Source organism: Balaenoptera acutorostrata, chromosome 1 (assembly GCF_949987535.1).
Source record: "Balaenoptera acutorostrata chromosome 1, mBalAcu1.1, whole genome shotgun sequence".
NCBI classification, from domain to species: Eukaryota; Metazoa; Chordata; class Mammalia; order Artiodactyla; family Balaenopteridae; genus Balaenoptera; species Balaenoptera acutorostrata.
The window spans coordinates 112,380,253-112,406,394 of record NC_080064.1 but is presented as its reverse complement, the minus strand read 5'-3'; the positions used below and the strand labels follow the sequence as shown (position 1 = coordinate 112,406,394).

Below are 26,142 nucleotides of genomic sequence, written 5' to 3'. Positions count from 1 at the left end.
AATGTTTTCTCCCAGTCTGTGGCTTGTCTTTTCATTCTCTTATCATTGTCATTCACAGAGTAGAAACTTTTAATTTTAATGAAGTCCAATTTATCAATTTTTCTTTCATGAATTGTGCTTTTGATGTTGTGTCTAAATAAATTGCCAAACTCAAGGTCACATAGATTTTTCTCCTATATTTTCTTCTAGAAGGTTTACAGTTTTCCATTTTACATTTAGGTCTAGGATTCATTTAGAGTTATTTTTGTGAAAGGTGTGAAGTCTGTGTCTAGGTTCTTTTTTTTTTCTTTTTTGCATATAGACTATCTAATGGTTCCAGCACAATTTCTTTCTTTCTTTTTCTTTTTTTGCACTCAATTTTTCATCATTTATGTTGTTGGAAATAATTTTGTGAACTAGTCAACAATAAAATCAGGAAAAGCAAATAAACAAAAACAACAGTTTAGTGCTTAAATTCACAAGGTTCTGGAATCAGATGGTTTGACTTTCCTGGCTTGTCTGCTTACTATCTTTCTGATATTAAGCAAGTTACCTAATGCCTCTGTTCCTCAGTTCACTTATCTGGTAGTGTTAGTAATAACTCTGTTGGGAGGAATGAAGAAGTTAATATGCATAAAGCTCTATGAGTTACACTTGGAAACTGATGTCAGTATGTATAAATTATTATTAAGATTCAGCATTATCAATTTTTAAAAATGTCTCAGATCTTCTTGGATTTGAATTAGTTTTAAGAATCATTGGCTTCCCCGGTGGTGCAGTGGTTGAGAGTCTGCCTGCCAATGCAGGGGACACGGGTTCAAGCCCTGGTCTGGGAGAATCCCACATGCCGCGGAGCAACTGGGCCCGTGAGCCACAATTACTGAGCCTTTGCGTCTGGAGCCTGTGCTCCGCAAGAAGAGAGGCCACGATGGTGAGAGGTCCCAGCGCACCGCAATGAAGAGTGGCCCCTGCTTGCCACAACTAGAGAAAGCCCTCGCATAGAAAAGAAGACCCAACACAGCCATTAAAAAAAAAAAGAAAAAAAAAAAAAAAGAATCATCACCATTGTTAGGCTTAGGAGGTTATGAAACAATAAGATGTTAAGCAGGTTAAACAGGAGTTGGTCATTATATTGTCACCTCTTAATCACTTATTCTCTGACTTCACTGTTTTATAAATCAACCATGTTCTCCTAATTATCAAAACCCGGATACATCTTACTCAACCTTGCTTCAGCGTTTGGCCAGCACAATTTCTTAAAAAGACTATCTTTTGTCCATTGAATTGTCTTTATTCCTTTGTTAAAGATAAGTTGACTATATCTGTGTGGGTCTATTTCTGGGCTCTCTATTGTGTTCTATTGATCTATGTATCTATTCTTTTGCCAATACCACACAGTCTTGATTGCTGTAGCTTTATAACAAGTCTTGAAGTTAGGTAGTGTAAGTCTTCCAGCTTCAGTCATCTCCTTCACTATTGTGTTGGCTATTCTGGGTGTTTTGCCTTTCTGTATAACTTTAGAACCAGTTTGGCAATATATCCAAAATATCTTGCCAAAATTTGTTTGGGATTACATTAAATCTATAGATAAAGTTGGAAAGAATGGCCATTTTAACAATACTGAGTCTTCTAATCTATGAACACAGAATATCTCTCCATTTATTTAGATCATTTTTTGGATTTATTTCATCAGAGTTGGGTAGTTTTCTGCATATGCATCCTATACCTATGTAGTTAGATTTATACCTAAATATTTTATTGGTTTTGCTGCTATTGTAAATTGTATATTTCAAATTCCAATTGTTCATTTCTGGTGTAGAGGAAAACAATTGACTTTTGTATATTAACCTTGTATCCTTTTATATATTAACCTTGTATCCTTTTGTACTTATAACCTTGTATCCTGTGACTTTTCTACACTTCTTGGTTCCAGGAGGGTGTTTCTTTGTTTGCTTGTTTGTTTTTGTTTTGTTTTGTTTTTGTCAATTCTTCGGGATTTTCTACATAGACAATCCTGCCATTTGAGAACACAGACCATTTTATTTCTGTGGACTTTGAAACACATGCTGACAGCATTCTACACCAGCTGCTCAATGTGGTACCGGGGGAGAATTTTTTTTTTTTGTCATTTGCAGGGGTCTGTCCTAAGTACAGAAATCAAAGTTCTTATGCAAGGGGAAGTGTAAAAGGTGGCATTTCTGAGAGGTCAACCCTAGAATGGTGTAATTTCAATGTTTTCATTGAAATTTTATCTTGGGGGTAACAGAGAACCATCAAAGGGCTGACAAGCCACATGTGTTTTTTTGTTCGCTTGATTGAGATTTGGAGCTGTATTCTGAAATCCGAGTTTGCAGATTATACCAAGCTTTCCTTGGCAGAGAAAACCCAAATAGATAGGAGCCACAGTGAGGGAACATGCTTGTCCTGGGTTTCCTCTTGCCTTGCTGGCTACCTCTTATCACCCTCCTCCACAGGTTCTTTTCCTCCAGCTGCTTGGAATATTGACATTCCCCAAAGCTCCGTCCCTGTCCCTCTTGTCTTTTTCCCCTACTGCTCCACAGATTATCTCATCCACTGTCATAGTTTTAACCTCTCATCTATTGAGAATGCTTAATTCTGTGGGTCCAGCCAAGATCCTTTTCTGAGCTCCAGATGCACACGTGTAATGGCTGTGTGATGGCCATCCCAGGGCACCCATGTCCAGCAGCGAATGTAACTTCTTTCCCCAAAAGTATTTCCCAAGCTGGAAAACTTCATGTCACTCTTTTCCCCTCTGCTTCATCCACACCAAGTGTGGGAGGCAGTATTGTTACTGGCTCAATGCTTATACTCGGGACAGAGCTGGGGCCAAATCTAAGCCTCTGTTTACAGATCCGAAAAATAGAATATACAAACGCATAACTTCTGAGGCTCTTGTGAGGACTGAATGAGATAACGCAGATGAAGTGCCTAATATCATCCAAGGGCATAATAGGCCTAAATAACTATGAACTATTATTTACAAGCAGTTAGCTGCAAGTCTTATGGATTTGAGCTCAGAAATGTCCCCTGACTCTAATCTCTTCCTTCCTTTCCCATGCCAAGGCCTGAGTTAATGTCATCATTTCTCACCCAAGCACTTCATGAGTCACATTATTGGCTATTCATTTCTCATACTGCTGATGATGTAATCTTTCTTAAAAACAAAAGAAAAGCAAACGAACAAAAAACATGTCTGACCTGTTAGGCCTTGCTGGTTCCTTTTATCCGTAGGATAAAGTCGAAACATGTTTTGGCATACCAGACCCTTCACTCTGCACGTTCAGCTCTCCTAGTCTGCATCCACTCCCTTCCTTGTTTCCTTGGTTCTCTCCTGACTCAGCCAACACACCTGTTCCCTGAACTTACCAGACCCACTCTCAGGTCAGTAAGAGTGTGAATGTGCTGTTCTGTCTCCTTGGGGGTTCCTCCCCTCACTCCTCTTAAAATAATGGCTCTTAAAAATGCAGCACAAACGTCACATCTTCTGTTCATCCCTCCTCAGTCATCCAAGACAGAGATTCCCTGTCCTTCATCCAAGATTTGAGACCCTGGGAACTCTTGCTTTTCATGTTGTGTTGGATTTTGGCTTATTTCTCTATATCACCTGTGAGGTTGTGAGCTTTTGAGGACAGAATACAGTGTCATATTTGGTGATGTACCCTCAACTCCTAAGGGATCAATAAACATTTGTGGCATGATTAATGAACTAATGATATTGTTGGTCTACATGGTTGTCTCCTCACTGGAACTTGAACTCTGAAAGGGCTAAGACCTGTATGCCTTTCATTTTTGTGTCTTTAGCACCTAGCTGGGTTCCTGAATGTCATAGTGGATTAGTAGCTTGTGTGAGTGAATGGGAAAGTGAGGGCTGAATGTCCTCATGGATAAGGGCACGGGGATGCCCTCAGGTTAAAATTGCTCAGCTGATACTTAGAGGGTGGGGGCTCAGGCTGAGTTAGCCCCCAGCAAGGGATCTGGGAGCTTCTCTTGGGGGTTCCTTGGAATAGAATTGCCTTCCTTCATGGGAAATGACTTCCTGGTTTCTCCCTCCACTCCCCATTCCTGCACCTACACATTCCTCCTCTACCGTAATGGGTTTTTCCTTGAGTTTAAGATGATGACCACAGTTAAAATAAACAACAAAACAATAGAAATAAAAATAAACCTGGTGCTTTTGGATAGATTAACTAATCTCTCTGAGCCTCAGTTTCTTCATCTGTACCTGTAAGATGGTTGCTGTGGGAAATTTGTTCTGTTTTCTACAGTGAGGGAGTGACAACCTTTTTAGTAAAAGGAAATTGTTGGTCTCAGCTAACACATTTTTATTTCTCTTAATATTTTGGTGTTTTCTTAAAAGATCAAGTGGGCTCAGAAAGGGGACAACCAAGTGGCTCTCAATAAGTGCCAACGAGGAGCCCAAGGTGGCTCAGCTCGAAAGGGCACAGGATAGGGTCTGCAAACTCAAGCCTGTCTGACTTCAAAGCCAGTGCACTTTCCTCTACCATAACGCCCTCTAGTCTTAGGGACACTCTACTCCTTTTTTTTGTGGAAACTATGACTGAACCCAGTGAGCCTTTGTCAGAGAATGCTAATCACCCACGAGGCTATCTGTACAGCCCCGAGACCGAATGAGGCAAACGCTTGCTAGAGTGGAAAGGAACCCTCAAACCTTCGGGTTGGAGAGGCTCGAAATGACGGAGATAATGTGCAGTGTCAGCTGTTCACCAGCAGGGGGCCGGCGAGTCTGCCCGTGTTCTTGTGTGGCAAGCAGGAACACTGGAACATTGTCAGGAACTCTTAGGTTGGTTGGGATCATAAGGCAGCAACCACAGTATCCTTCCATCTAGACAGAGATTTAGAGCTGTGAGCTCCACAGTGGCCATGTGAGGTGGACTTTATTGCCCCCATTTTACAGAGGCTCAGATAGGTTGGGTGGTCTGTCCAAAGTCACACAGCCTTGCAAACCCTTGATCCCCAAATCCAGTTATTTTACTGCACATCTTGGGCTCTTTCTGGCACATCACACTGGTCCTTTGGTAGATCTGACAATTTTATAAATATATATATATATATTTCCACATACTTAATTCTACCTCCTATTTACCTGCCCAATCCACCAAATAACTGGCCGCATTTGAAATTCCCAGAGACAAGGAATTCACTACCTCCAAATGCTTTCGTCAGGAGCAGAGGGAACAGCTTTGAAGGGAACTCTCTGGTGTTGCTTCTCCTGGGTATAGCTGCAGAATTTAGGGAAGGCTTTTATTTATTCATTTATCAAATATATGCTAGTTATCTACGAAGTAGTCACAAAGTCCACGTCTTAGTCAGTTTGGGCTGCCATAACAAAATACCATAGACTGGGTGGCTTAGCCAACAGATGTTTATCTTCTCACAGTTTTGGAGGCTTGAAGTCTGAGATCAGGGTACCACCATGGTCAGGTTCTGGGGATAGCTCTCTTCCTGGTTTTCAGACAGCTGCCTTCTTGCTGTGTCTTCACTTGGTAGGGAGAGAGAGCACGTCTCTTCTTATAAGGGCCCTAATCCCATCATGAAGGCCCCATCCTCATGACCTCATCTAAACCTAATTATCTCCCAAAGGCCCCGTCTCCAAATACCATCACTTTGGGAGTTAGGACTTCAACATATGAATTTGAGGAGGGGGACTCAATTAAGCCCATAGCTGTTCAGATGCCCATTAGTATAAAGTTATATCCTGTAACACTGTGATTTATAAGAAATACATATTTGTTCATCTCTGATCCTTACACAGAGATCCTAAAACCCTTGGAATTTCCTGTGATGAGAGCTATAAAAATGTTTTTTTGTTATGTTAATGAGGAGGGTTAACACCCCTTTGGGAAAATTACCTAAGGATGGGGGTTGGTTGCCAGTGGAGCCAACCATGTGATTAGAGGGTTAAAACTTTCAGTGCCACCCCCATCTCTAGGGAAGGGAGAGGGGCTGGAAATTGAGTTCAATCACCAATGGTCAATGTTTAATCAATCAAGCCTGTGTAATGAAGCCTCCATTACACATATGATAGTTCTAAAAATAGAACTACCATATGATCCAGCAATCCCACTCCTGGGTATATATCTGGAGAAAGTCATAATTCGAAAAGATACATGCACCCCAGTGTTCACTGCAGCACTGTTTACAATAGCCAAGACATGGAAGTAACCTGAATGTCCATTGACAGAGGAATGGATAAAGAAGATGTGGTAAGTATACACAATGGAATATTACTCAGCCATAAAAAAGAACGAATAATGCCATTTGCAGCGACATGGATGAACCTAGAGATTATCATACTAAGTGAAGTAAGTCAGACAGATATCATATGATATCACTCATATGTGGAATCTAATTAAAAATGATACAAATGAACTTATTTACAAAACAGAAACAGACTCACAGATTTCAAAAACAAATTTATGGTTACCAAAGGGGAAAGCGGGGGAGGGATAAATGCGGAGTTTGGGATTAACATATACACACTACTATATATAAAATAGATAACCTACAAGGACCTATTGCATAGCACAGGGAACTCTACTCAATATTCTGTAATAACCTTTATGGGTAAAGAATCTGAAAAAGAATGAATATATGTGTATGTATAACTGAATCATTTTGCTGTACACCTGAAACTAACACAACATTGTAAATCAACTATATTCCAATAAAATAATAAAAAAAAAGAAAAAACCCTAAAAGGACTGGGTTTGGGGAGCTTCTGGGTTGGTGAACACGTGGGGATTCGGGAGAGTGGCACACTGTAGAGAGCATGGGAGCTCTGCACCCTTTCCTCATACCATGCCTTGTGCATCTCTTCCAGCTTGCTGTTCTGAGTTACATCTTTTTATAATAAACCTGTAATCTAGCAAGTAAAATGTTCCTCTGAGTTCTGTGAGCCACTCTAGGAAATTAATTCAATCCAACAGGAAGTCATTGGAACCTCCAATCTACAGCACAGGTGACAACCTGGACTTGTGATTGGCATCTGAAGTGGTGGTGGTGGGGCAGTCTTACAGCACTGAAAACTTAACCTGTGGGATCTGACACCATTTCCAGGTAGATAGTGTCAGAATTGAGTTAAATTGTTAGGACACCAAGCTCGTGTCAGAGAATTGCTTGGCAGTGTTGGAAAACTCACACATCAGAACTGGTGTCAGATATTAACTCCCCTCTGTTCTTTGTATGAATTTTAATTTTTCCCCCATACGTGTTTGGACATTTTCCTCTATGCTGTTGGTTGGAAATTGAATTAGTCAAGATAGGCTTCACTAGCTATCACAGCCCTCCAAATTGCAGTGTCCTAATACAACAAAGATTGACTTGTCACTCATGGCAAGTCTGATACGAGTCAGTGTGGACTCTCCTCTGTCCTGTCAGTCAGGACTATTCTAAGTGATAACCCAATATTAATATGTGGCAGGTGAATAAAACAAACATATCAGTGGTCAAACAATGCAACCTGGTAAGTGCTACCATGGAGGTATATGGGGCTCTAAGATAACAGATGAGGGGTTGGGGGATTGAGAAAGTCATCATAGGAGAAAAGGAAGTAACTAGGTGAAGGATGAGAAGGGCTCATAGGAAACCGTCAAAGAAAACATCAAGTTTCATGGAATGGGCAGCATTTGACATGATCAGAGAAAAGGGTGTGAGTGGGAATAATGGGAGATGGGGCAAGCAGGAAGAAGATGTGGATGGCCTTCCATGAGAAGCTGAAGAGTTGGGATTAAAGAAAGGGATAGTTCACAATGGAAGTCAAAACACACCTTTAAACTCTTTTGATAAATTAATATTTTCTGAGCACCAACAATGGGCTGGACACTTTTACCTACATCATTTCATTTCAGTTTCACATTTTCCTGTGCATAAGAGTGATTATCTGCATTTTGTGATTGAAAAAGGAGCCTTAGGGAAACTAAGTGCAATTCTCTCACACCACATCCAAAATGCTTTATGCTGTGTCTCATCACCTGGTCACCAAGAACACAAAACACTAGATCAACCAACATCCCTGCTCCGTGATGGTCAAATCTTAGAACAAGTCACTGTCAGAGCTGGAGGCACTCAGATAAAATCTAACTCAGTGTTTTTCAAAGAACGCACCTTGGACCATCTGCATGTGAGAATTAATAAAGAGAAATTTCAATTAAAATAAAGTTATGACATTACGTGAAATTACATTTCAGACATTACATTTCAGACATTACGTGAAATTTCTAAAAATCTTATATGTTCTGGTATAATGTTATAAGTCATAATTCTAGTTATTACTTTAAAATGTATATCTCAGAAAAAACTAAATTTCCTTGTCAATTGCACTATTATGAACTTTCATCAAATCTTTAACCGTGGTCATTTTTAAGTCTTTTGTCAGTTACAGACAGTTCTGGGTGTACTCTGATGCTTTTGCAAATATGTTCCTATAAAAGGGTTTCATCTTCAAGGAATTCATAGAAAAGACTCTGACAAGTACAGGTTTCTGGTAACTGTACCGCTGAACTGAATGAATAAGCATTTTCAGAACTCTAATGAAAAACTGATGAACTCATAAAAGTGCTAACAAAAGATCAAGATAAAAAAAATTAATTACATGGGACTGAGTGAACTGATGAGGATGATTATAATTTTTGTGACTTTCTGTTTGAATTAAAAAAAAATCCCACAAGGACTCAGAGGCAAAGAATATAGAAATCAATTTTCAATGCAAAGTAAAGGAGCTGTTACAGTGGAGGATTACTGGACTGAATATCAATATTATGACATAGTATGAGTGTGTTTCGTGTTTGGTAATTGCAATCATTGTTGCTTTTGTTGTGGTCATCCATTTACAATGCTTGGTGTCAGTCTATTTATCTCTTGTAAAAATAAAATAGAGAGTGTGTGTGTGAAAAAAAATAATGGTGACTAACATTCAATAAACAGATTAAAAGGTGAAAAAAAAATTTAAAAAATTGACATATTAAAGTTAAAAAAAAAAAGTTATGAGACCAGAAGGGGGAGCTCCTATGCCCTACAACAACAGCAGAGCCCAACTGGAAAAAGAAAGACTTCCTCTTCTTGCCTGGGAAGAGCTCAGCCAGTGAGAGACTGTCATAACTCAGCCAATGAAAAGCCCACTATACTTTGAACTCTCAATTCCTCCAATGGATTCTTTTTTGTTATAGCCCTCCTAACTTCATTTTCCCCTCTATAAAAGCATTATCCTCTTCTTGCTGTGTGGGGACATGCATGTGGTGTGCAGACTCCAAATTGCAATTTTTTGCTGATCCTGAATAAACCAATTTTTGCTGGAGAAATAACTGGCTTTCTATTTGTTTTAGGTCAACATGCATCACCAATACCTTGGGTAATCATTAAAATGCAAATTCCTGGGTTCCACTCCAGACTCTTTGAGAGGTGAAGCTTGAAAATCTGCATTTATTATGATCACTTCAGGCACGTTTTATGTGCACACAAAGATTTAGAGGTGCGGATCTAGTTCATCCCTTTTGTAAAATTAAGAAATTTAGGTTCAGAGATGACTCTGAACAAGTTGTATGAGGACACACAACTTTTGCTTGAATTTGCATTGGGATTTGGATTTCAAATCATCCAACTCAGTGCTTTAGGTCCAAATTCAGCCTTGAGGAGTGACTTTACATAAATGAGTTTAACTGCTCTGAACCTCAGTTTCTTCATTTATAAAATGGCAATAGTTTCCACTTTGCCTACATCACAGGAGTGAAGAGTCAAATAAGATGTAGCTGTGAAAGTGTTGTGTAAATTTTGTCATTGTTATTACATTGTTATGTGTATGAAATCAGAGCTCTGGATACAGAGAAAGAGACGAAGGGAAGAGTAGCCAAAAAAAGTAAAAGCTTTCATAATAGATAGACCCAGAAAAGAAAATGACCAGAAAGGTTAACCTTTAGCTGTGTGAATGTGTGTGTATGACTCACTTTTAACCATAGTCAATTAAGTTAGATTTTCCTTTCAGCAGAGAGTGGGGGCAAAATAGATGGAGTCAGAGGTCATTGTTTCAGAAGAGATGTGTGGGGTAGAATTAGCATGTTTTATCAGTGTTCCAGAAATAGATTTTTCTAGATGATAAAAATTCTTACACTATATTAAAAGAAGTCCTCATATGTCAATGCGTTTTGTAAAGCTAGGTTATTTTTGACACCAAAACTACAGATGGGCAGTAAAACAAAGAAAAATTGCAAGCCAATCACTCCTATGTATTCAGATGCAAAATCCTAAAGAAAATTATTAGTAACCCCAATCTAGAAATGAACAAAATGATATGCAATAACTTGACTTCCACTCCAGGAATGCAAATTCCTGTCCATGAATATTGAGAACTCTTATGATTCAACTAGAAAAAGACAGTCAACCTAGTAGAAAAATGGGCAAAATATATGGAAAGACATTTTTTAATAGAGAAAATATGACTGGCCAATAAATATATGAAAAAGCTTGGTCTTATTAGTGATCATGCTGATAATTGAGCTAACTATATAATTTGAGACGTCTAAAAAAGAACAGAAGAATAAACCTGAAGTTCAAGTTAAAACCATAAGATATGCATAAATTTGTAAAAATTAAAGTGTCTGACAATATCAAGTACTGGTTAGGATGTGGAGGAACAGGAATTCTTATGTAGTTCTAGTGCAGATATAAATTGTAACAACCACTTTGAAGAACAAATGGCATTGGTAAGAGTAAAGATGAAGATGTACATAGTCTAAAACCTGGCAATTCTGCTAATTCTACAGAAACTCTTACATGTGTAACAAATAAATATGTATTAAAATATTACAGTAGCATTGTAAAACTTGAAAATAATTCAATATAATCAACAGTATGATGAATAAATGTACTGTGTGATAGTCACATGTAGAATACTATACAGCAGTGAAAATTAATTTTATGCTTCAAAATTGGTGAATCTCAAAAACTTAATGTGAGGAGACTGGTTCAAGATGACGGAGTAGAAGGACGTGCTCTCACTTCCTCTTGTGAGAACACTGGAATCACAACTAACTGCTGAACAATCATCGACAGGAAGTCACTGGAACTCACCAAAAAAGATACCCCACATTCAAGGACAAAGGAAAAGCCACAATGAGATGGTAGGAGGGGCACAATCACAATAAAAATCAAATCCCATAACTGCTAGGTGGGTGACTCACAAACTGGAGAACACATACCACAGAAGTCCACCAACTGGAGTGAAGGTTCTGATCCCCACGTCAATGGGAGGAGGATTTGATTGCAGGACTTCAACAGGACTGGGGGAAACAGAGACTCTACCCTTGGAGGGCACACACAAAGTAGTGTGTGCATCGGGACCCAGGGGAAGGAGCAGTGACCCCATAGGAGACTGAACCAGACTTACCTGCTAGTGTTGAAGGGCCTCCTGCAGAGGTGGGGGGTGACTTTGCCTCACTGTGAGGACAGGGACGCTGGCAGCAGAAGTTCTGGGAAGTACTCCTTGGCGTGATCCCTCCCAGCATCCTCCATTAACCCCACCAAAGAGCCCAGGTAGGCTCCAGTGTTCGGTCACCTCAGGCCAAACAATCAACAGGGAGGGAACACAGCCCCACCCAACAGCAGTCAAGTGGATTAAAGTTTTACTGAGCTCTGCCCACCAGAGCAACAGGCAGCTCTACCCACCACCAGTCCCTCCCATCAGGAAACTTGCACAAGCCTTTTAGATAGCCTCATTCACCAAAAAGGCACAGAGCAGAAGCAAGAAAACTACAATCCTGCAGCTTGTGGAACAAAAACCACATTCACAGAAGGATAGACAAAATGAAAAGGCAGAGGACATTGTACCAGATGAAGGAACAAGATAAAACCCCAGAAAAACAACTAAATGAAGTGGAGATAGAAAATCTCCCAGAAAAAGAATTCAGAATAATGAGACTGAAGATGGTCCAGGACCTTGGAAAAAGAATGGAGGCAAAGATCAAGAAGATGCAAGAAATGTTTAACAAAGATCTAGAAGAATTACAGAAGAAACAGAGATGAACAATAAAATAACTGAAATGAAAAATACACTAGAAGGAATTAATAGCAGAATACCTGAGGCAGAAAAACGGATAAGTGACCTGGAAGACAGAATGGTGGAATTCACTGCTGCGGAACAGACTAAAGAAAAAAGAATGAAAAGAAATGAAGACAGCCTAAGAGACCTCTGGGACAACATTAAACACAACATTCGCATTATAGGGGTCCCAGAAGGAGAAGAGACAGAGAAAGGACCTGAGAAAATATGTGAAGAGATTATAGTCGAAAACTTCCCGAACATGGGAAAGGAAATAGCCACCCAAGTCCAGAAAGCACAGAGAGTCTCATACAGGATAAACCCAAGGAGAAACACGCTGAGACACATAGTAATCAAACTGGCAAAAATTAAAGACAAAGAAAAATTATTGAAAGCAGCAAGGGAAAAATGACAAATAACATACAAGGGAACTCCCATAAGGTTAACAGCTGATTTCTCAGCAGAAACTCTACAAGCCAGAAGGGAGTGGTATGATATACTTAAAGTGATGAAAGGGAAGAATTACAACCAAGATTGCTCTACCCGGAAAAGATCTCATTCAGATTCTTTGGAGAAATCAAAAGCTTTACAGACAAGCAAAAGCTAAGAGAATTCAGCATCACCAAACCAGCTTTACAACAAATGCTAAAGGAACTTCTCTAAGTAGGAAAAACAAGAGAAGAAAAGGACCTACAGAAACAAACCCAAAACAATTAAGAAAATGGTCATAGGAACATACATATCAATAATAACCTTAAACGTGAATGGATTAAATGCTCTAACCAAAGGACACAGGCTCGCTGAATGGATACAAAAACAAGATCCATATATGTGCTGTCTAAAAGAGACCCACTTCAGACCTAGGGACACATACGGACTGAAAGTGTGGGGATGGAAAAAGATATTCCATGCAAATGGAAATCAAAAGAAAGCTGGAGTAGCAACACTCATAACAGATAAAATAGACTTTAAAATAAAGAATGTTACAGGGACAAGGAAGGACACTACATAATGATCAAGGGATCAACCTAAGGAGAAGATATAACAATTATAAATATATATGCACCCAACATAAGAGCACCTCAATACATAAGGCAACTGCTAACAGCTATAATAGAGGAAATTGACAGTAACACAATAATAGTGGGGGACTTTAACACCTCTCTTACACCAATGGACAGATCATCCAAACAGAAAATTAATAGGGAAACACAAGCTTTAAATGACACAATAGACCAGATAGATTTATTTATAGGACATCCAGCCAAAAACAGCAGATTACATTTTCTTCTCAAGTGTGCATGGAACATTCTCCAGGATAGATCACATCTTGGGTCACAAATCAAGACTCAGTAAATTTAAGAATATTGAAATCATATCAAGCGTCTTTTCTGACCATAACACTATGAGATTAGAAATGAATTACAGGGAAAAAAACGTAAAAATCACAAACACATTGAGGCTAAACAATATGTTGCTAAATAGCCAAGAGATCACTGAAGAAATCAAAGAGGAAATCAAAAAATACCTGGAGACAAATGACAATGAAAACACGACGATCCAAAACCTATGGGATGCAGCAAAAGCAGTTCTAAGAGGGAAGTTTATAGCTATACAAGCCTACCTCAAGAAACAAGAAAAATCTCAAATAAACAATCTAACCTTACACCTAAAGGAACTAGAGAAAGAAGAACAAACAAAACCCAAAGTTAGCAGTAGGAAAGAAATCATAAAGATCAGACAAGAAATAAATGAAATAGCAACAAAGAAAGCAATAGCAAAGATCAATAAAACTAAAAGCTGGTTCTTTGAGAAGATAAGCAAAATTGATAAACCTTTAGCCAGACTCATCAAGAAAAAGAGGGAGATGACTCAAATCAATAAAATTAGAAATGAAAAAGGAGAAGTCACAACAGACACCACAGAAATACAAAGCATCCTAAGAGACTACTGCAAGTAACTCTATGCCAATAAAATGGAAAACCTGGAAGAAATGGACAAATACGTAGAAAGGTATAACCTTCCAAGACTGAACCAGGAAGAAATAGAAAATATGAACAGACCAATCACAAGTAATGAAGTTGAAACTGTGATTACAAATCTTCCAACAAACAGAAGTCCAGGATCAGATTGCTTCACATGTGAATTTTATCAAACATTTAAAGAAGAGCTAACACCTATCCTTCTCAAACGCTTCCAAAAAATTGCAGAGGAAGGAACACTCCTAAACTCATTCTATGAGGCCACTATCACCCTGATACCAAAACCAGACAATGATACTCCAAAAAAAAGAAAATTACAGACCAATATCACTGATGAATGTAGATGCAAAAATTCTCAACAAAATACTAGCAAACAGAATCCAACAACACATTAAAATGATCATACACCATGATCAAGTGGGGTTTATCCCAGCAATGCAAGGATTCTTCAATATACACAAATCAATCAGTGTGATACACCACGTTAACAAATTGAAGAAGAAAAACCATATGATCATATCAATAGATGCAGAAAAATCCTTTGACAAAATTCAACACCCACTTGTGATAAAAACTCTCCAGAAAGTGGGCATAGAGGGAACCTACCTCAACATAATAAAGGCCATATATGACAAACCCATAGCAAACATCATTCTCAATGGTGAAAAACTGAAAGCATTTCCTCTACGATCAGGGACAAGACAAGTTTGTCCACTCTCATCACTATTATTCAACATAGTTTTGGAAGTCCTAGCCACGGCAATCAGAGAAGAAAAAGAAATAAAAGGAATACAAATTGGAAAAGAAGAAGTAAAACTGTCACTGTTTGCAGATGACATGACACTATACATAGAGAATCCTAAAGATGCCGCCAGAAAACTACTAGAGCTAATCAATGAATTTGGTAAAGTTGCAGGACACAAAATTAATGCACAGAAATCTCTTGCATTCCTATATACTAATGATGAAAAATCTGAAAGAGAAATTATGGAAACACTCCCATTTACCATTGCAACAAAAAGAATAAAATACCTAGGAATAAACCTACCTAGGGAGACAAAAGACCTGTATGCAGAAAACTATAAGACACTGATGAAAGAAATTAAAGATGATACCAACAGATGGAGAGATATACCATGTTCTTGGATTGGAAGGATCAATATTGTGAAAATGACTATACTACCCAAAGCAATCTACAGATTCAATGCAATCCCTATCAAATTACCAATGGCATTTTTTACGGAACCAGAACAAATCATCTTAAAATTTGTATGGAGACACAAAAGACCCCGAATAGCCAAAGCAGTCTTGAGGGAAAAAAGCGGAGCTGGAGGAATCAGACTCCCTGACTTCAGACTATACTACAGTGCTACAGTAATCAAGACAATATGGTACTGGCACAAAAACAGAAATATAGATGAATGGAACAGGATAGAAAGCACAGAGATAAAGTCACGCACCTATGGTCAACTAATCTATGACAAAGGAGGCAAGGATATACAATGGAGAAAAGACAGCCTCTTCAATAAGTGGTACTGGGAAGAATGGACAGCTACATGTAAAAGAATGAAATTAGAACACTCCCTAACACCATACACAAAAATAAACTCAAAATGGATTAGCCACCTAAGTGTAAGACCGGACACTATAAAAGTCTCTGAGGAAAACACAGAAGAACACACTTTGACATAAATCACAGCAAGATCTTCTTTGATCCACCTCCTAGAGTAAAGGAAATAAAAACAAAAATTAAAAAATGGGACCTAATAGAAATTGAAAGCTTTTGCAAAGCTAAGGAAACTACAGTCAAGATGAAAAGATATTCCTCAGAATGGGAGAAAATATTTGCAAACTAATCAAAGGATTAATCTCCAAAATATATAAACAGCTCATGCAGCTCAATATTAAAAAAACAAACAACCCAATCCAAAAATGGGCAGAAGACCTAAATAGGCATTTCTCCAAAAAAGACATACAGATGGCCAGGAAGCACATGAAAACCTGTTCAACATCACTAATTATTAGAGAAATGCAAATCAAAACTACAATGAGGTATCACCTCACACCAGTTAGAATGGGCATCATCAGAAAATCTACAAACAGCAAATGCTGGAAAGGATGTGGAGAAAAGGGAACCCTCTTGCACTGTTGGTGGGAATGTAAATTGATACAGCCACTATGGAGAACAGTATGGAGGTTCCTTAAAAAACTAAAAATAGAATTACCATATGACCCAGCAATCCCACTACTGGGCCTATACCCATAATTCAAAAAGACACATGCACCCGAATGTTCATTGCAGCACTATTTACAATAGCCAGGTCATGGAAGCAACCTAAATGCCCATCGACAGATGAATGGATAAAGAAGAGGTGGTACATATATACAGTGGAATATTATTGAGCCATGAATAGGAACGAAATTGGGTCATTTGTAGAGACGTGGATGGATCTATAGTCTGTCATACAGAGTGAAGTAAGTCAGAAAGAGAAAAAGAAATATCGTATATTAACGTGTATATGTGGAACCTAGAAAAATGATACAGATGAACTGGTTTGCAGGGCAGAAAGTGAGACACAGATGTAGAAAACAAACGTATGGACACCAAGGGGGGAAAGCGGCAGGGGCTGGGGGTGGTGGTGGGATGAATTGGGAGATTGGGATTGACATGTATACACTGATGTGTATATAATGGATGACTAATAAGAACCTGCTGTATAAAAAAATAAATAAAATAAAATTCAAAAATTCAAAAAAAAAGTAAAAAAAACCCAAACTTAATGTTGAGTGAAATAAGCATGTCATAGAAGATAATATAAAGTATGAATCTACTTATATAAACATAAAAATGTGGTTAAAATGAAACATATGATTTAGGTATATATTACACATATAGTTAACATTTAAGGAAATGATTTTCTTAAATTTAGGGTGAAGTGGGATTGGAGGCTGTTACTGAGAAGAGGCACCCAATAGGCCTCCAAACTACTGGTAATTATCTATTTCTTCAGATGTGTGTTGAGTATATTAAATTGTTGAGGTATTAATTTTATTATTATTTTCAGATTGTAACTATACAATAATACCTGTTGAATATATGAAATATTTAACAATTCTTAAAAAGAAAACAAAAATGTATATATTTTCCCCATAAAAAAAACTATAATGCAAGGAAAACAGCTTCATAAAATTAAGTTGATCTGCTAGTAATGTAATTGCCTGCCAGAACAAAAATCAACAGTCTTTTAGAGAAAGAAAGTAGAACCAAAATTCTCAACATTACTAGATGTATTCTCATCCCCCACCCCCCCAAAAAAGCAGATCAAGAGATGACCAGAGGGTGGAGTTAGCAGACTTTAAAACAGTTAGCTGTATGATAAAGAGTAGATAGGAAAAAATGGTCAAAATAGGTAATCAGATGTGAAATCTCAGTAGTAAAATGGGTTCCTTACAAAAGAAACAAATGGACATTCTAAAATAAAAAGTACCACATCTGAAATGAAAAATTCAGTAGATCAGCTTTACAGAAGACTGAATTTAGCAGAAGAATCAGGGAACTTAAAGAAAGGTAAATAGAAATTACTCAAACTGAAATAGAAGAGAAAGATACAATGAATAAAACAGAACAGAGTGTTTAAGACTTGTGGGACAATATCACATCAGCCAACAAATGTGTAGAGTCCCAGAAAGAAAGGAAAAGAGACAAGGGAGAAAGGGAAGAATAAAACTTTGAGGGTATAATGTTAAAAATATTAAAAAATTAATGAAACACATCAAACCACAGGTAAAAGAAACTCAGAGAATGCCATTCAGGACAAATACAAAGGAGATGATATTCAGCCTATTTTAGTCAAAACTACTGAAAACCAAAGATGAAAAGAATACATTTAAAAATCAGTCAGACAAAAGGAACACATTACACTCAGGGGAAAAAATCACTGATTCTTTTACTCTGTCATCTCCATTTTGCTGTTGAGCCTATCCAATGAGTCTTATATTTTTCAATTCTAAAATTCTATTTTACAATTGGTTACTACGCTTTTTAGTTCTAAAAATTTTTACTTGATTCTTTTTTGTATCTTCTATTTCTTTGGCAAAACTTTGTATTTTTTTCATTTGTTTCAAGTGTGTTTGTAATTTCTTGTTGAAGTGTTTTTGTAATATTATCTTTAAAAATCCCTGTCAGATAATCCCCCAATTAGTATTATTTCAGTGTTAGTATCGACAGTATCTTTCCCTGTTCAAGTTGAGACTTTCCTGGTTCTTGATGAGTACTTTTTGATTGTGTGCTAGATATTTTTGGCATTGTGTTATAAGACTCTGGATCTTATTCAAATCTTCTATTATAGCAGGCCTCCCTCTGCTAATACTGCATCAGTGAGGTATGGGGGGTGGTGGTGTTTACTCTCCACCGGGTACAGGTGGAAGTCTAATATTCCCAATCATTTTTTCTGAGATGGCTGGCTAAAGTAGGATGGATATTGTCAAAAACAATTTCTGCCTTGCCGGGTCACCTCTTTTTCAGTCCTTTGAATGGAGAAAGCAGGTATTCTTGGGGCTACTTTCTGCCTGCACCTGTTGGTATTTCTTGGTTGCAGACTTTCTAGAGCCCAATCTGGGCTATATAGAAGGCAAAAAGAAAACCCAGGGAACTTACCACAGTATCATTCCTCAAGTTCTTAGAACTCTAGCTACTCTGCCTTCTTCTCTCCACAGTTCCAGACTCTGCTTATATTTTTGTTATATATTATGCCCAGATATTTTAGTTATACTAAGCAGGGGCAATAGAGTGAAATGCATCTACTCTATCTGGTACAAAACTAAAAGTTCTACTTTCATTAAAAAAATATAAAAATAATACAGTGCATGGACTATAAGATCTTTAAGGCTGCTGTTTTGATTTCTGTAAGTTACGGTTGTAAAATGATGAAGGTGGTGGTGACTCTACAAATGGAAAAATTGGGGAGGAATACTTTGTCTTTTTGTCTCTAGCAGTGACTGGATAGGGAGAGTACTGTGGCTTTTTGAGATAGCAGGTGTTTTGCTTTGAGTAAATCAATGTTAGCATTTACCTAGAGCTGGTAAAATTAGGATATGAAATGGGGCCTGCAGAGTTCCTGATTAGGCTGATGTTTTACATCTCTTTTGAGGGCTATGCAATTAACAGAGCAACTGTAGCTTCTTCCTTGTTAATTGGAATGCTACCTGTGTTTCCTCATGACCTCTCTGGTGCTGGTGTTTAACATCTCATACACTTATGCTGTATTTTCCCAAGTTGGGTGAAGCTCCTTCAAGAGAGCAGAAAATAGCTCCTTTACTTCCTCCTGTCCCTGCAGGTGCTTAGAAAAGGGTCTTACACAACGTAGAGGCTCATAAATATCTGATAGGACTATTCCTTCTTCTGTGAGTCTGGGTAGCATCAGCTGCTTCTAATGTATAGCACCTGATTTTAGAAATTGCAGACTAGGCTGTGGACTATGAGAGAGCACATCTTTCCAGGGCAGCCCTTTTTAAAAAATTTTTTTATTGAAATATAGTTGATTTACAATGTTGTGTTGGTTGTAGGTGTACGGCAAAGTGATTCAGTTATACATATACATATATATACATATACATATTCTTTTTAAGATTCTTCTCCATTATAGGTTATTACAAGATATTGAATATAGTTCCCTGTGCTATACAGTAGGTCCTTGTTTGGTTATCTACCCCATATATAGTAGTGTGTATATTTTAATCCCAAACTCCTAATTTATCCCTCCCCCCCTTTCCCCTTTGGTAACCATAGGTTTGTTTTCTACGTCTGTGAGTCTATTTCTAGTTTGTAAATAAGTTCATTTTTATCATTTTAAAAGATTCCACATATAAGCAATACCATACGATATTTGTCTTTTTCTGCCTGGCTTACTTCACTTAGCATGATAATCTCTTGGTCCATCCATGTTGCGTAAATGGCATTATTTCATTCTTCTTTATAGCTGAGTAATATTCTGTTGTGTATATATACATCTTCTTTACCCATTCATCTGTTGTTGGACACTTAGGTTGTTTCCAAGTCTTAGCTATAGTAAATAGTGCTGCCATGAACATTGGGATGCATGTATCTTTTCAAATTATAGTTTTCTCCAAATGTATGTCCAGGAATGGGATCACTGGATCATATAGTGACTCTGTTTTTAGTTTTTAAAGGAACCTCCATACTGTTCTCCATAGTGGCTGTACCAATTTACATTCCCACCAACAGTGTAGGAAAGTTCCTTTTTCTCCACACCCTCTCCACATTTATTATTTGTAGAATTTTTGATCATGGCCATTCTAATTGGTGTGACGTGATACCTCATTTTAGTTTTGATTTGCATTTCTCTAATAATTAGTGATGTTGAGCATATTTTCATGTGCCTGTTCGCTATCTGTATGTCTTCTTTGGAGAAATGTCTGTTTAGATCTTCTGCCCATTTTTTGATTGGGTTGTCTGTTTTTTTGATATTGAGCTGTATGAGCTGTTTGTATATTTTGGAAATTAATCCCTTGTTAGTTGCATAGTTTGCAAATATTTTCTCCCAGTCCGTAGGTTTTCTTTTTTTTTTCATTTTGTTTATGGTTTCCTTTGCTGTGCAAAAGCTTTTAAGTTTAATTAGATCCCATTTGTTTACTTCTGTTTTTATTTCCATTACTCTAGGAGACGGATCTAAAAAAATATTGCTGTGATTTATGTCAAAGAGGGTTCTGCCTACGTTTTCCTAGGATAGAGTATCTGGTCTTACATTTAGGTCTTTAATCCATTTTGAGTTTATTTTTGTATATGGTGTTAGGCAGTGTTCTAATTTCATTCTTTTACGTGTAGCTGTCCGGTTTTCCCAGCATCACTTGTTGAAGAAACTGTCTCTTCTCTATTGTATATTCTTCTCTCCTTTGTTGTAGATTAATTGACCATAAGTGCATGGGTTTATTTCTGGGCTTTCTATCCTATTCCATTGATCTATATGTCTGTTTTTGTGCCAGTACCATACTGTTTTGATGCAACTGCAACTTTACCAAATCCATTGATGAGGTCTAGTAGTTTTCTGGTGGCATCTTTAGGATTTTCTACGTATGGCATCATGTCATCTGCAAACAGTGACAGTTTTACTACTTCTTTTCCAATTTGGATTCATTTTATTTCTTTTTCTTTTCTGATTGCTGTGGCTAGGACTTCTAAAATTATGTTGAATAAAAGTGGTGAGGGCTTCCCTGGTGGCGCAGTGGTTGAGAGTCTGCCTGCTAATGCAGGGGACACGGGTTCGAGCCCTGGTCTGGGAGGATCCCACATGCCGTGGAGCGGCTGGGCCCGTGAGCCACAACTACTGAGCCTGCGCGTCTGGAGCCTGTGCTCCGCAACAAGAGAGGCCACGATAGTGAGAGGCCCGTGCACCGCGATGAAGAGTGGCCCCCGCTTGCCACAACTAGAGAAAGCCCTCCCACAGAAATGAAGACCCAACACAGCCAAAAAAAAAAAAAAAAAAATTAATTAAAAAAAAAAAGAGATGAAAAATCAAGCCAGCAAATAGAAGATATTAAAAAAAAAAAAAAAAGTGGTGAGAGGGGGCATCCTTGTCTTGTTCCTGATCTTAGAGAAAATGTTTTCAGCTTTTCACAATTGTGTATGATGTTAGCTGTTGTTTGTCATAAATGGCCTTTATTATGTTGAGGTATGTTCCCTCTATCTCACTTACTGGAGAGTTTTTATCATAAATGGATATTGAATTTTATCAAAAGCTTTTTTTTGCAGTTTTTTAAAAAGCATCTTTATTGGAGTATAATTGCTTTACAGTGGTGTGTTAGTTTCTGTTGTTTTTGCATCTATTGAGATGATCATATGGTTTTTATTCTTCAATTTGTTAATTGCTGTATCACACTGTTTGATTTATAGATATTAAAAAATACTTGCGGGGCTTCCCTGGTGGCGCAGTGGTTGAGAATCTGCCTGCCAATGCAGGGGACACGGGTTTGAGCCCTGGTCTGGGAAGATCCCACACGCAGAGCGACTAGGCCCGTGAGCCACAATTGCTGAGCCTGTGCGACTGGAGCCTGTGCTCCGCAACAAGAGAGGCTGCGACAGTGAGAGGCCCGCACACTGCGATGAAGAGTGGCCCCCGCTTGCCACAACTAGAGAAAGCCCTTGCACAGAAATGAAGACCCGACACAGCCATAAATAAATAAAAAAAACCCAAAAACCAAAAAACAAAAACTTGCATTCCTGGCATAAATCCCACTTGATCATGGTGTATGATCCTTTTAATGTATTGTTGGAGTCAGTTTGCTAGTATTTTGTTGAGGATTTTTGTATCTATGTTCATCAGTGATACTGACCTGTAATTTTCTTTTTTTTGGTGAAATCTTTGTCTGGTTTTGGTATTAGGCTGATGGTGGCCCCATAGAATGAGTTCAGAAGTGTTCCTTCCTCTGCAGTTTTTTGGAACAGTTTCAGAAGGATAGGTGTTAACTCTTCGATCCACCTGTGAAGCCATCTGGTCCTGGACTTTTGTTTGTTGGGAGTTTTTAAATTGCTGATTCAATTTCAGTACTGGTGACTGGTCTGTTGATATTTGCTATTTCTTCCTGGTTCAGTCTTGGGAGATTGTACTTTTTAAAGAATTTGTCCATTTCCTTTAGGTTGTCCATTTTATTGGTATATAGTTGCCTGTAGTAGTCTCTTATGATCCTTTGTATTTCTGTGGTGTCAGTTGTAACTTCTCCTTTTTCATTTCTGATTTTATTGATTTGGGCTCTCTCTCTTTTTTTCTTGGTGAGTCTGGTTAAAGGTTTATCAATTTTGTTTATCTTTTCAAAGAAGCAGGTTTTAGTTTCATTGATCTTTTCTATTTTTTTAAAAGTTTCATTTATTTCTGCTATGATCTTTATGATTTCTTTCCTTCTAATAACTTTGGGTTTTGTTTGTTCTTCTTTCTCTAGTTGCCTTAGGTGCAAGGCAGCCCTGTCTTAAAAAAGCACTGAGCTCAAGGTGTAGACCCAAGGTGGCTACCCAACCCACCGGGGGCTGCTTATTGAAGTCTCCTCCCAGGATCTTTGTGTTTTGGGATCACCTCACGATTTTAAGCCATAAATCAGAGAATTTATATTTTTGGTCCTTGGTTGCCAGCCATTCCTCCCTCCCCTGCTGACTCCCACCTATCCACCCACTCTCCGCCAATAGAATAAATATATTTGTTTAATAAATGTCCCCGTGGATGAGTGGATGGAGGAAAAGAGAGGAATGGAATGGAATGGAATGAACGAACTTGGAAGCCACAAAGACGTCTGGAAACGCAGAAATTCTCATGAATTGCAAATTTATTGACTGAGGAGGCACTGGGGTTGGGGGGTAGTTGCACAGAAACCAAGGAGGGAAAACTGCAGAACAAGATGCAGCCCCAGAGCTCAATGGCTTCTTCTGGGTAGATGAAGACGTGAAGGATTGAGAAACCTCAGTGCAATATCATGAGAGCGCTAAGCCCATCGGCGCCCACGGAGAACACCTCCAGCTCCTTCGTCTCCGTGGCGTCCAGGGGGTCTTATTTGCTTGGCCAGGTAGGCGTCTGCTTCTGCTGGGTCTGATGGCAGACCGGGAAGCCCTGGCCATCCCCGGAGCCGCCCCCCGAGGAGCCGCCGCCACTGGAGTTCTTCCCACTGGTACCTCCTCCGCAGCCTCCAGAGCCGTCGCTCCCGGAGGAGCCCCCGCCGCCGCTGGAGCCGCCGCCGGAGCTGCCACCGCTCCCGGAGTGCTTGACTTTTCCACCGGAGCCGCCATCGGAACCACCGGAGCCGCCCCCGCCGCCGCTGGAGCCGCCGCCGGAGCTGCCACCGCTCCCGGAGTGCTTGACTTTTCCACCGGAGCCGCCATCGGAACCACCGGAGCCGCCGCCGCCGGAGCTGCCGCCGCCGCCGGAGCTGCCGCCGCCGCCGGAGCTGCCGCCGCCGCCGGAGGTTTTCCCGGAGCCCACTGGGGGTTGGGGGGTGGGCTGCTTTGTTTGGTGAGACATGTTTGGTTTAAGGAGGAACGGAACCCTGGAAGGAAAGCAGAGAGCATCACTGGACCAGCTGCAAGAAGATGTTGCGGCAGAGGCAACTGCATCTACGGCAACGCCCGTCGTCCTCTGAGCAGCGCTGCCTGGGCCAGGCTTGATGCTCTCTCTGACTGGATCGGGAAGAGTGCTCAGCTGGGACTGCTAGGATTAGTGCTTTTAGAAAAAAGTTGTGTTTCCCCTGCGAAAGTCTTTACCAAGTTTTAAACAGCCCACTTAACGGTGCCCATTTCTCTTTCTCTCCCAGCTCTGCTTCTGCCCTCTGCTGTGTGATCTTGGGGCGAATGACCCACACGTTGCCTGTTTCCTCACTTCCTGTAAGATGAGATGGTTTGAGTATTTCACTTCTCAGTTCTCCTCTGATCCCAACACTGAGTCTCTGAGTGCAAATAGAAAATTCCCACAAACCTCCACCTAGGGTGGGGGATTTTATCTATCCCTGGCACAACAGAGGGAGGTTTGTCTGAATGTCAGAGGGCTGTTGTACCCCATTCCTTGCAAAAGAGAATTAGTTCAAACTCTTGGTCTGTTCCACTGACCTCAGCCATGATCTCTGGCCAGTTATCAGAAAAGGCAGGCTCCCCCATGGTCCTGTCTGGAAACAGACGAAGGACCCCCATGGTCCTTTGGACCAGCATCTCTGACCAGAAGATATCAGCTTTGCTTACACCCAAGCTTGGTTGAGGGAACCCTAACTAGCAGAAGACTGTGTCCCAGCACCTCACAAGTCATTTCCCTCTCAGAACATCTTGTGTAAAACAGGCATTGGGTTCCTATGACTCCGAAAATCTTCCCCATCTGCAGCATTCTCTGAATCATTCTTCCTGTTCTCTGAGAATACATTCAGCCTCTCCTCCTTACAGGTTCACAAGTCCCATCCAGCCCATTCACAGGCTGCCTGGGATAATCTCTGCAGAATGCACCTCTGTGCTGGGCACAGGGCATGTCCCTTACAAGGGTGCCAGAGAGACAGGAGATAGTCTTGTTTTTGTGGCATTTACATTCTGGCCAGAAGATCAGAAACACCATCTGCACTGAAGCAGCTCAGCTCTCTTTCCTGTCTGAAGCCCCTCTAAACATGAATGCAGTTGGAAAGGCAGAGGTCCTGTAGGTCCCAAAGGGGAAAGAGGCCTTGCCTACCTGTCCCCTGGTCCTCATAGCCCATGCAGGCCTGAGCAAGGCCAGCTGGGAAGATGAGAGCCAGTAGAACCCACACTTACCCAAAGCACCAGGAAGAGTGAGTGAGGAGAGGAGATGCTGGCTATGTGAGCTGCACTGGAGCTCCTGAGGTTTTATACTCTTGAGTCCTGACTCATCTATTGATCTGGACCAGCCTCTCATGTTTGGCCTCAGTTACGTGATCTATGGCTGTCACCCCACCTCCCTGTGATTGCAGTCACAGGGTGACCCATTCATGAAGATTTTGGCATTCTTGAGATGGGAAGCCTCGTGTGTAACTGGCCCCTTCTCTGATGCAACTGTGAGGCAGGCTGGCCAGCAGGGATGGCCAGCCAGAGTGGATGGCGAACATTGTTTCCAAAACCAATGGCATGGGGTGCATGCCATAACCAGAGGGCTGTGCGTGAGGAATAGGTCTCAGACTCTTCAGGCAGCCTAAGAGAGTCACACTGGAGATCTTAGTCTTTGGTCCAAGGAGTAGGACTTTTCAAATCCCACTGTTTGACTTCTGATCCTATTGCTTGGAACTTCTTAGGATTTTATTTATTTATTTAAAAATTTTTTTATTGGAGTATAGTTGATTTACAATGTTGTATTAGTTTCAGGTGTACAGCAAAGTGACTCTATTATACAAATACATATATCGCCTCTTTTTTTAGATTCTTTTCCCATATAGGCCTTTAAAGAGTATTGAGTAGAGTTCTGGAACTTCTCAGAATTTTAGAGAGATCCTGTTTCTCCTTTGCGAAAATTTTCTCTCCCAGGATTTCATGTGTGCTTCACTGGGACGTTCCTGTTGCTCCCAAGAGAGTGTGTGAGCCCCCAGCACCCAGTTCTGGGTTGTACACCATGGACAGTGCCATAAATAATT

General features: G+C 39.7%; 1 protein-coding gene across 1 annotated transcript; it reads right to left on the bottom strand.

Moving 5' to 3' along the window:
* Window positions 1–23,582: 23,582 nt before the first annotated feature.
* LORICRIN (loricrin cornified envelope precursor protein) lies at window positions 23,583–24,050 on the bottom strand. Its single transcript, XM_057540587.1, has one exon. It carries the CDS (start codon window positions 24,048–24,050, stop codon window positions 23,583–23,585), a length of 468 nt encoding a protein of 155 aa, XP_057396570.1.
* Window positions 24,051–26,142: the final 2,092 nt, after the last annotated feature.

Excerpts from the sequence above, each read along its gene's own strand:
- LORICRIN (XM_057540587.1), bottom strand. The coding sequence starts at position 24,050 with ATGTCTCACCAAACAAAGCAGCCCACCCCCCAACCCCCAGTGGGCTCC.